Here is a 10,806-nt window from a genome sequence, read left to right as displayed (position 1 = left end):
CGGATCGGCCTGGGAACCCTAAGGGTTATTGGGCTTTCTAATTATGATGATCCTGTACCAGACTCTCAATTAATTAACATAAGCACAACCTTCAATCAAGTCATGTCCACTGTAAAAAAGACACATCACAAGAAGGAAGATGTAGCCACCAATAGACCAGGCTATAGAGAGGCCAGATGGGAGAGAGCTGTGAAAGTCAGTTCATGCATGGCCATGGGGTATAATAATTTATTGTGGTTGTCAAAAATCTCCTCTCTATAATTATGTCTGTGATCTAGAAGCATTCCCTGTTTGATATCGAAATATATACAAGTTTTAATCTGTGTACCGAGCGTCCATCCGTACGCGATTTTGTTGGCTATATAGTGCTGTTACGTGATCTCTAGCTTCGTGTACAGCCTGCCATTTGTACAGCTAGGCCTGTCAAACCAGTTTTCTATCTGGCTACATTTCGTTCTTCAATGTCTCAATTTGCTGTGCATTTTTTCTCACTCCACTAGGTGTACACAGTGAACCAGGAGAGCCAGTACCTATTAGTGCAGAACGTGCATGCCCTGGGGGTAACCCAGGAGCTCCTGCAGCTTTTCGCACTCTATGGGGCCATTCAAGAGTAAGAGACTCTCATTCTAATTCACTGTCAGAGTATTGTATCGGGTGGACTACAACGAGTTGCGTCAATGGTACACTGCATCATAATTATGTGCCATATATTGATTTGTTGATTACAGCATGGGCTCTCTCATAGCGTGACTTTTCCGAAACAGGCCTGTTTTGATGACTAACTTTGACTGCTCATAATTTGGGTTAAGATTGGCTACATTTTCATGCAGCCAAGCATAAATGCCAAATGTCTGAATCAATATGGTTCCTCTCTTCTACTGAGTTGAATTTTACAATAAAAAGACACATTCGAAGTACCTAAAACTGCCACTTTTCTCATGAGCCCTTTAGTGTCTCTAAATCTAAAATTATTGCAGATACCGACTGCTTGATGAGTATCCTTCAGAGCCCTATACCGATGTCTACTGGATAAAGTTTTCCGAGATTGACTCAGCCCGTGTGGCAAAGAGGAAGACCGACAACCACTCATTCTTTGGCAAGAACCTCCATGTCTGCTACGCCCCAGAGTTTGAGAGTGTGCAGGACACTAGAGAGAAACTGCAACAGAGGAGAAAGATTATTGCTGCTAAAACTAGAGGTATGTGTATGCCTCAAAATAATCATTACGGACCAAGTTCAGTTTTTTCTCCTATTTATAATAATTATTTTTCTACACAGAACAGTTCGTAATTATAATACCAATTTTGCAATTCGCTATAGTCAATTAATTCATTCGTGGTGACTTCTTTTCGACTCTTAAGACAAGGCTCATCGTCCGTTGGAGCAAGAACAGTCTCAAGCTAGCAGCATTGCACCTACCAACCCACCATCAAACAAATCTCCTAAACTGGATCAGGGATCAGTGCCTGGAAAATATCGTGAACACAATTTTATGACAGTACCTTCCTCGTTATTGGAACCAGCCTCGTCCCAAAGTTCCATACCAGTCCCTATTCCGATTCTACCAACCCCTCCCATAATGGGTGTGTCATCTTACCCCTCCATGGAAAGACATGTTGCTCCTCCAAGCAGCTACCCAGTAGGCAATAACGAGAGTGCTAAAAAATCAGATACTGGAACGCAAAAAACAGGGAATTACAGCCGCAAACCTCAACAAAAGATTCACGAAAGCCATGAACTGGAACCTAAAAAAGGGTTAAGTTCAAACGAGCGATTGTCTCTATATTTTTCTTCGCTAAACGACTCTCCTGGGGAAGCTCTGGGAGTAACTGGCAATAGAACAACGTCAAGTGAAAAGCAAGCAAAATCCACACAAAAAGTCGTAAGAGAAAATCAAGTACAATTAGTATGTACACCCTTGGGGATATAGTTACATGTATGTCACATGAAGTTGTGGGTGTTTTTTGATTGTGGTTTTAATAATTATGTGGTCTCTATGGGTTAATTTTATACATGTAGTACATCCATCTCATGTCTTCTTTCATTCCTCTCAGGTTCAGCAGGCCACTAATAACCCATCTACCAAGAAAAGAAGGAGAATATAATTTTTCATACTTTATTATGCATCTCTTCTTCTCTCACTATACTCAACTACGGACTATACTCGGACATAATTTTTGTGTGTGTGTGTGTGTGCTATTTTATTGATTGTGGAGCATTGCTCTGGTGGACATTATTTTAGTCAAAATGTCAAAGCCTAAATTTTAGGCGTTGATACTCCTGAGGGATGTTGGCGCACAGTCTTTACGAGACAATTATTTATAAGACAACTTGATCAACAACACGCCCCATACTGGGGGTGGCCTTGCGTAGTGAAGATTTCATTCACAACCTATTTTGATGTGTGCAAGATCGACTAGTGCTTGAATCTCAAAAGTGTTGACTGCATGGGGACTTGAAGACAGAATCCTGAATATATATTGTGTTCGCCTGACCCCCCCCCCCCCTCCGGCTAACACATGGTGGGGCATCACATTGCTACATTTATTTAAGGTAGATACCTGTATTATGTATTATGGGTATCTTTGATAAAATGCTTCCAAAGTTTCAGTATAATTATTCTTTAAATTTTTAAAAGATAACCTGATTTTCATAATCACCATGAAATTATCTTAATTGTATTATAGCGTAAATTTTACATATTATCTCCAGAGAAATTTATAATTAAGCTTATAGGTGACTTATTATACCAACATTTACCTTAAGCTATTGAGAATGCATGGTTGTGGTCAATTAGTGGTTAATTTGATTAATTAATTATTAATTTATACTTTCTCTACGGTAGTTCTAGTACAATCCTCTACACCTCTTTTTTTTAGTGAACCAATACCATAGATAGTGTAGAAGAGGGATTGGAAACGGATCGCGATTGTTGGCCAGTCCAGGCTGCGCAGGAAGTTAATTCACTGCACCGGAAGCTAATAATATTTTCTTCACATCACCTTGGGATGGCAGCACAGATTACAGAGCAGACAGACAGCACATGAGACTTGAGAAAAGCTAGCTAAAGAGCAGTGATGAGCATGGAAGGGGTATAAGTCCAAAATACCAGTCTACATTTGTATAGCTTGCTTGTCCATTTTAATATTGTCCCTTTTAATATTAATACAGAGAAACGCTCTACTGAGATCGAGAGAAGCCACTAAGCCTCTGTTTGTGAAGACGAAGGATTCAAGATATTTAGCAGTGCCAGCATCATGTAACTGCACTGACTTTGAGCAACAAAGTTGTAGCTATGAATGGATGATTTACGAGGGAAATACAATTTAATAGCTTGATCACTTTAGCGTATTGTGTATTCACACTCTTATACTCTTAGTATTATAGTTGATTCGATTCATAATTATAATTATGGTTGTTTGATCACATGTAAAAAAATAATTATGTGCATCAAATAGAAATGTAGTTAAACACTTCGAGAGGGTTCTAGCCGATTCGCTCACTCAGAAAGGCACTTGCGTCAGGGAGGATGAACAGGTCCCCTATCATGTCAATGAATGATTTGACTGCAAAGGGACGAGGGGAGTTTTAGGTTTACAATACACATTGTATATATACGTACCTGACTGTGAACTTCAGTCCTTGTGGCATCACTACAGCATCTTGTTGCAGCCAGTGCACTTAAGCTCCTTACGGCTAGAAACCGATTTTTCCCAGTGTCCCAGTCATCTAGGTATTCATTCTCTAACCCTATAGTATATATCACCCATGGGTAAGTAAACAAGACGGTAGTAACATAATAACGTATGACCAATATATACATGTACGTACGTCAATTTGTAAATATACATGTAGACTAAACATCACAGCTACTGCCAAAATAAGGCTTTGTTCAGTCAAATAAGGGTGCCCATTTCACAATATACAGTACTCACTACAATATAGAAATACCTAAGACAAATTATAAACCAAAGAGAGGTACGGAAAAGTGGACATAAATTCCGGTAAATTTTGCCATTTTATCACATGTTGTGAACTTTCCTTAGTACTTAGCAGTGCCAATTCAACACCATTCCATTCCTCACCTAATTCTCTATTCAACAAAGTCAAAATGGTAAATATTGCTTGTAAAACAACGAAGATATAGGTACAGAAAGTCATTCCCAGTTGAATATGCCGCTAATTTCACTAATATAGGCCTGGAAATCCAGGCCCCAATTAATAATTAGCACCTATGCATGGTAAGAGAGGCTCTAATAAATACTGCTACTGGTCTTAGTGCTATTGAAAGTTTTACCTTTGTCTAAGAATAGGAGAAAACCTTATCTTTGGTATCTCTGAACGTGCGTAATTTAGCGCTTGTAGCTGCATTAATCGAAGCCTGGATTGTCCACTGGCCTTTACGTTTATTACACACACTTGATAAGCCCACTTCCAATCCCTCTTTCTATACACTATCTATGATAATACCATCGTTCCCCAAAATTTGCATTTAGTACATCTTTACAATTAAATTACGATTTAAGTGACATAATTGGGAAATAACCTGATTTTCATAATCACCATATCTTAATTGTATTATAGCGTACATTTTACCGATCATCTCCAGAGAAATTTATAATTAAGCTTAGGTGACTCATTATACCAACATTTACCTTATAGTCTAGATGTACAAAAGAACAAAAGAAATGTAACCAAATCCAGATCACATTACATGTATAGGAACTAAATAATTATGATGGTAAGCAGGGCCGTAGCCACCAACTTTAGAGTGGTTAGGTTGTTACGCGCGCCGAATTTTGATTGAGGCCACTCCCATTTCCAGTATCGTTGGTGATTCTTATCATGATGGAGAAACAGCAAAGTTGTATTTGGCAAGACCACAGAACTGGTTTGGACTTTCCAAATGATCGCTTGGGGAACAAAAATGGTTAACTGGATGGTGAGCTTGGTCTGGAAGACTTGGAAGGGATTCTCTCTCGCCATAGCAATGATAGCATGTAGTTTAATAGTCTTGATCACTTATAGTTCTAGCATGCTTACATGTTTTGCACTGCAGAAGAAGTTCACTGCATTTTTGTCCATTATGTGTTTACTGTAGTGACGACCATTGCCTATTCACCTCGGAAAAAGTGCTCAGGTTGAAACCTGACTAACCTGACTGGTGGCTACGGCCCTGGTAAGCCAATAGGCTTTAACAAGTTCTACTTCTGTAGCTTTTTAGCACTTTGTAATAGGATTTGGTTACATGGAAACAACTAGATCTACTGAGCATTTACTGAAACAAACAAAATCCATTAAACAGATAGGTCTACTGTTTTGGAGTCTATATAGTCTGATGCTAGAGGTTGCATACAATGAAGGCTCAAGGTGTTCAGCTTCTGCCGCTGTTGCTATGTATTGTATCCACCTGCTGGGGACAACAAGGTAAATGGATCCAATCATGTGTCATGAATAATATTACATCTCAGCTGAACTGCTACAGTATTATTATTGGCATGGTATGGCTTAACATTGTAAAATTTGTGTCACTAAACAGTCTCACTGTCCCTGGGATCGGGTCGTACCATCACTACAAACAATATGGAGATCCTTATCACTGACATTGGGGAGGATGCTCCGGGTGGTCTCCCTTCTCTCACCTGTCACACTGATCTCACTACCTGCTGTAGAAGTAATGCTGACAACAATGGTATGGGAGCACTGGGACAGTGGACGTATCCTAATAGGAGTGTGATACCGCAAAATGGTGGCTCAGCAAACGCAGGACAGCAGTTCTACATTAACAGGAATGCTCCCAAACTCATCAGACTGAACCGTAGACAGGGTAACAACCCCCTCACTCCAACCGGGTCCTACTGTTGTACTGTACCAACTACTGGAGGAGATATGACCATCTGTGCCAACCTGGGTGAGTGGATAAAAGTATTACCATTGCCCTAACTTCTGTATTTAAATTTATTTCACCCAGTGTATGCACCTCCATGAGTTTATGAAACCATCACAACTCTCCTATTTACATAACCTTATCTCCCTTGCAGTTCCACCACTCTGTTTTGATAATCTCCCGACCATTTCTAATGGAGGCATAACCTATAATAATGGACAAGCCACTTACAACTGCTTTGGTGACTACCGTCTGGTCGGAGATGCAATGAGGACTTGTGGGAGTGAGGGTATCTGGGGAGGGTCAGCTCCAGTGTGTCAGCGTAAGGAATGACTGAATGTGTAATAACGTGTATGTTATGCGTATACCTGTTCCCATATAGAGATAACCTGCTCTGACTTACTACCCACACTGACCAACGGGGTGATATCTTACAGTGATGGATCCACTGGCATCAGACCAGTGGGCACTACAGCTACTTACTCTTGTACCAATGGCTACCGTCTGGTCGGAGAGGCAATGAGGACTTGTGGGAGTGAGGGTACCTGGAGTGGATCAGCTCCAGTGTGTCAGCGTAAGAAATGCTGATCATGAATGTGTAATAATGTGTACGTAGGGTGCTTGTGTTCCATATATAGAGATAACCTGCTCTGATTTATCCACACTGGCAAATGGGGACATTAACTATGGTGCTGGATCTACTAACAGCAGACCAGTGGACACTGTGGCCACCTACAGCTGTAACTTTGGCTACACTATCAATGGCGGCAGCACCAGGACTTGTGAGAGTGATGGAAATGATAAAGTGTGGAGTGGGTCTCCTCCAACTTGTCAGCGTAAGTGGAACTGACCCACTATATATTCTTTTGTTGAATGTACCTATTCCCACAGAGATAACCTGCTCTGATTTACCCACACTGATCGTTTCCTACGATGGTGGATCCACTGACATCAGACCAGTGGATACTGGAGCTACCTACTCCTGTGACACTGGCTACACTATCAATGGAGACACCAGCAGGATTTGTGGGGTTAATAGAATGTGGAGTGGGTCAACTCCAACTTGTCGAGGTAAGGAGTACAAGCTAGACGTGTATGATGCATGGATGGTTGATAGATTTTGTTGCCCCAGCCACCTGTCCTGACCTCCCTGTACCAACCAATGGAATGATCAGCTACAGCTCTAGTACCTCACCATGCCCTGAGGGAGCCACGGTCACACAGAGCTGCTTGAATGGATACGTACCCGCCACTACTACCAGCACTACTACCAGAGTGTGTCTGGCTAACAGATCATGGAGTGGATCACCCCTCACTTGTGAAGGTAAGTATATACAATGTTGTATAACAGAGATACAATCCCCCCATCCCCACAGTACCTCCAGTACCTCCTGTATACGTTTCCTTGGGAACCACCAACTATGCTGGTATGAACTCACAGGTTGACATAAACACTATCGGGGAGGCCGATGATCAGGCGCTTATCTGCAGAACTAACAATGCTCAATGCTGTCGTGGAAGCGACGGCCTTGCAGCCGGGGAGTGGAGGTTTCCCAGCGGAGAGGTTGTTCCTAGACGATCTGATGTCAACACCTCGGTTCCATTCGTTTCCTCTCGTGGTGTTGGGATACTTCGACTCCATCGTCGAGGGTCTGTGTCAGGCCCCACTGGGTCCTACTGCTGTGTGATTCCTGACAGTACTGGAGTAGATATGACATTCTGTGTGCGGCTAGGTGAGCTTGGATAATAAATTTTTTATCTGCAATAATCATTTATTCTCTTAGTAACTACCACTGCTATAGTTACCAGCACCACTTCATCTAGCTCATGTAAGCCTCACTGCTATTTGTGCTGATATTACAGTGTCTTATAAACAGTACTCTCCTGTGGCCCTCCTCGCTCTATTGACAACGGATATCCTGGACAACCAACCAGCACAATGATTGGAGGAGAGGCGACCTACACCTAGCTGTGACACTGGATTCATTCATTCTGGGTCATCTATTGCCACTTGTCTGTCCACTGGCAGTTGGAGCAATCCACCGTCTTGTCAGAGTGAGGGTTACCATTATATTTGTCTGACACTAATAACACCCCCATGCATATAGCCCCTCCCCCTGTCTACCTATCCCTATCCTCCACCAACTACCTGTCTGGGCTCTCTGAGATCCCCCTGTCCTCCTTGGGAAAGGGGAGTGGCCTCGTTTGTCATACTGACCTTGCTGGCTGCTGTGAGGGGAACACAGGAGATTGGTACTATCCTAACGGGTCTGTTGTTACAGAGGATGGAGCGTTGTATGTTAGCGGAGGTCAGATGAGTGTCAGTCTGATGATGAGTGGAACAGCTTCTGCTCCTGGTGGTGTCTACTGCTGTGTGTTGCCTACCAGTGGAGGGATGAGCACAGCATGTATTGTGTTAGGTTAGTGCTAACATAATTATACTGTTGGGTTGTCATTACCCCATATTCCATTACAGCCTCTACTGATGATCATGATTGAGAGCTCTCCCTCTAGTTCTGACAACACTGGTGCTATGGTGGGAGGAGTGGTGGCCCTGGTAGTGGTAGTGATTGCAGTGACTGTAGTGATGGTGACCTACCTGGTGCTCCGGTACAAGAGAGGAGGGAAAATGTGACAAACAAATGTTATTGTACTAAGTGATATCATCTGTTCTCTCCACACACAGGACCGTTCTGCAAGATATCCCCCTTACTGACCGGGGTCAAAGTGCAGCTGCTACCTACGAGACTGCCCCTGCCATTTATGAGGAGATCCCAGCCTCCAGAGAGGTCAAAGGTGACTACAGCTATACGCAAAACAAAGCCTACTCGACTGTGAGTGGGCGTGGCAACACAGAGGCTCCAGCTGCTGGAGGAATACGATCAAAAAACTGAATTGAACTAGCATATGTTTGTGAGTGCTCATATTCATTCAAAAAAATTAATGTTCCAAATTCAGTAGCAATATCAGCCCATCTCATTTTCGATGGTATATACACTGATTTTTTGTGTCCGGCATAGCTATTAAAAATTCGGCCTGCATAGGAACGAGCACACAACCACGTATGTGGGTGGGTAAAAATTAATTTCAGACACTTAGCTTGGCAACTCAATAAAAGTATAAAATACATAGTGTTCTCAAAGGTTACTCGTGTCCTTCACCAGATCAGCTATTCTGTACCAGGCAATCTTGCACACCTCAGCCAGTGCATTCTCAAGCTCACTCTCAACATCGTTATTTACTCTCTTTCTGATCTCTCGGAAAATCGACTCTTTCTTATTCTCTCGTGCACACAAAATGAATGGAAACTGAAATTTCTCCTTGTACGTCTGGTTTAACTCTGTTAGGGACCTCTTTTCGTCCACACTGAGGCTCAATAATCCAGCACTTTTTTGCTCTCTCGCCGATTCATCCGACAGTAGTTTTTCTGCAGCTAACTTCCCAGCGAGATCAGGATAGCATCTTACTACTCCTAGCTTTGTGGTTTTGTTGAGAGCTCCTAGGAAGGTCCCAAAGGCAGAGTGAAGTGATTCTCTGTTTAGAAATGGATGAGAACTCCAGACACCAGCTGCAACAAATGGACAGTGCTCTATGACCGAGCCAAACTTGTCTTTGAAATCTGAGTAGTCCAACAGGTTTACATTCTCAATAGATAGCATGTCGAGCCACCATAGATAAAAGAGAGAGAGGGATTGGAAACGGATCACGTGATGCTACACAATTTGCTTATGTGACGTAACACCCCCAAATAACAACCGCGTTTCGCCCTCGAAATAGCTTTGTGCTATGTGAAAAATCGTTTAACCAAAGCTAGGAAGTCTCATCAGTGACGTTTACAGTGGTAAAATGTGTTCACCCACGTGGCATACACTGTCATAAAGTTGGTATAGTGCAGCTGTAAAATTTTTGCAAGTATAGGTGAGTAACAGCAGTTTTTTCAGTAAATTTCATGTTTCTGTTCCTATAACTTATAAAGTAGTTTGTAAAATGGGCTGAAAATATATCTGGCACTAATTTACACTTGAATGAACAAGAATATTGTGTTAGCCAATTATAGTAAGAAATGTACTTGCCTGTGTCAGTTACTTTAATGTTTCCGTACCTATTATTAAAGTGCTCCAATAGTTATTACTATGATATTGGGCAATTTAAAAGCTGTGGATTTGTTGAATGAGAATGACTGTGTTTTGTTATAATCCGTTTCTTAGAAAATCAGAGAAGTAAAATGCCGCGAAAGTTGAGATTCTACCAAGCCAAAAATTGGGAAAGTGAAAAACAGAAAAAGAAAGTATGTTGCAAGTATATAAGTATAAAAACACAATGATAATGTCAATAACTTGCTACAGGAAAGCATATCCGCTGTTCCATCGACATCTAATAAAGAACAAAATGTTGAGGTTAATACTCTGGAAGATTTTCATGATCGCGTAGTGCCTACCCTTGATATGACATGGAGTAATCAAACATCACCTGAAAGGCCAATAACAGCAATCAAACTCTGTAAGATATCATCTGAAGCTTCTACTTCAAGTCAACCTCTGGTTATAACACATACATTGTTAGTAAATGTTGATTTATCTTGGGAATTGTTTGTTCACGGTCACAAAGTTGACGCAGGAAATACCAAAGTACTGTCATCAATTCCATTTACGCTAATAAGTTTTTCGAGTTTCAGACAGCTTTTGGATGTAATTCAATCAAGTACTGTGTGTACTGGTAACCCTGATCCGCATTTTGTGGGTATGATTGTGTCACGCAAAGGAAAATTATTGAGTCCTAATGGAGAAATAAAAGCTCAGTTAGACAGTGGATCTCTCCTCAGCTGCTTATCATTCCTTGCGTTCTTCTGGCTTTATAAGACTACCATCAGAAAGAACACTTAGAGATTATTCTCATGTATTCAAAGTTAAGTGTGGTTT

At 41.6% G+C, this 10,806-nt stretch overlaps 3 protein-coding genes and 2 long non-coding RNA genes across 5 annotated transcripts; 3 read left to right on the top strand and 2 right to left on the bottom strand.

Annotated features, from left to right (window-relative positions):
- Nucleotides 1-38: 38 nt before the first annotated feature.
- Nucleotides 39-2,248, top strand: LOC135335342 (RNA-binding protein 48-like). Its single transcript, XM_064530809.1, has 5 exons — nt 39-195; nt 501-610; nt 978-1,198; nt 1,362-1,882; nt 2,055-2,248. Exons 1-5 carry the CDS (start codon nt 103-105, stop codon nt 2,103-2,105), a joined length of 996 nt encoding a protein of 331 aa, XP_064386879.1. The 5' UTR covers nt 39-102; the 3' UTR covers nt 2,106-2,248.
- A 570-nt stretch (nt 2,249-2,818) lies between these two features.
- On the top strand, nt 2,819-3,403 carry LOC135335350 (uncharacterized). Its single transcript, XR_010394485.1, has 2 exons — nt 2,819-3,092; nt 3,172-3,403. It is a non-coding gene; the product is annotated as an uncharacterized LOC135335350 (long non-coding RNA).
- LOC135335351 (uncharacterized) lies at nt 3,396-5,055 on the bottom strand. The gene is made up of 3 exons (XR_010394486.1): nt 4,298-5,055; nt 3,623-3,750; nt 3,396-3,566 (listed from the first exon to the last, which is right to left on the bottom strand). It is a non-coding gene; the product is annotated as an uncharacterized LOC135335351 (long non-coding RNA).
- A 108-nt stretch (nt 5,056-5,163) lies between these two features.
- Nucleotides 5,164-8,888, top strand: LOC135335328 (CUB and sushi domain-containing protein 1-like). Its single transcript, XM_064530794.1, has 14 exons — nt 5,164-5,179; nt 5,306-5,427; nt 5,540-5,911; nt 6,042-6,209; nt 6,270-6,461; nt 6,526-6,723; nt 6,779-6,958; nt 7,020-7,211; nt 7,264-7,620; nt 7,672-7,716; nt 7,765-7,942; nt 7,996-8,307; nt 8,364-8,518; nt 8,574-8,888. The coding sequence occupies exons 2-11, from the start codon at nt 5,358-5,360 to the stop codon at nt 7,854-7,856; spliced, it is 1,866 nt and encodes a 621-aa protein (XP_064386864.1). The 5' UTR covers nt 5,164-5,179; nt 5,306-5,357; the 3' UTR covers nt 7,857-7,942; nt 7,996-8,307; nt 8,364-8,518; nt 8,574-8,888.
- Nucleotides 8,889-8,952: 64 nt separating this feature from the next.
- Nucleotides 8,953-9,970, bottom strand: LOC135335346 (2-oxo-4-hydroxy-4-carboxy-5-ureidoimidazoline decarboxylase-like). Its single transcript, XM_064530815.1, has one exon. It carries the CDS (start codon nt 9,544-9,546, stop codon nt 9,025-9,027), a length of 522 nt encoding a protein of 173 aa, XP_064386885.1. The 5' UTR covers nt 9,547-9,970; the 3' UTR covers nt 8,953-9,024.
- Between the last annotated feature and the right edge of the window lie 836 nt (nt 9,971-10,806).

Source organism: Halichondria panicea, chromosome 4 (genome assembly GCF_963675165.1).
Source record: "Halichondria panicea chromosome 4, odHalPani1.1, whole genome shotgun sequence".
NCBI classification, from domain to species: domain Eukaryota; kingdom Metazoa; phylum Porifera; class Demospongiae; order Suberitida; family Halichondriidae; genus Halichondria; species Halichondria panicea.
The sequence above is the reverse complement of the archived record's forward strand: the minus strand, read 5'-3'. Positions and strand labels throughout refer to the sequence as shown.

Excerpts from the sequence above, each read along its gene's own strand:
- LOC135335342 (XM_064530809.1), top strand. The coding sequence starts at position 103 with ATGTCCACTGTAAAAAAGACACATCACAAGAAGGAAGATGTAGCCACC. Across the intron at positions 611-977 it reads CTCTATGGGGCCATTCAAGA|ATACCGACTGCTTGATGAGT; the intron begins GTAAGAGACTCT and ends AAATTATTGCAG. Across the intron at positions 1,199-1,361 it reads TATTGCTGCTAAAACTAGAG|ACAAGGCTCATCGTCCGTTG; the intron begins GTATGTGTATGC and ends TCGACTCTTAAG.
- LOC135335328 (XM_064530794.1), top strand. The coding sequence starts at position 5,358 with ATGAAGGCTCAAGGTGTTCAGCTTCTGCCGCTGTTGCTATGTATTGTA. Across the intron at positions 5,428-5,539 it reads CACCTGCTGGGGACAACAAG|TCTCACTGTCCCTGGGATCG; the intron begins GTAAATGGATCC and ends GTCACTAAACAG. Across the intron at positions 7,621-7,671 it reads GACATTCTGTGTGCGGCTAG|TAACTACCACTGCTATAGTT; the intron begins GTGAGCTTGGAT and ends TTATTCTCTTAG.
- LOC135335346 (XM_064530815.1), bottom strand. The coding sequence starts at position 9,546 with ATGCTATCTATTGAGAATGTAAACCTGTTGGACTACTCAGATTTCAAA.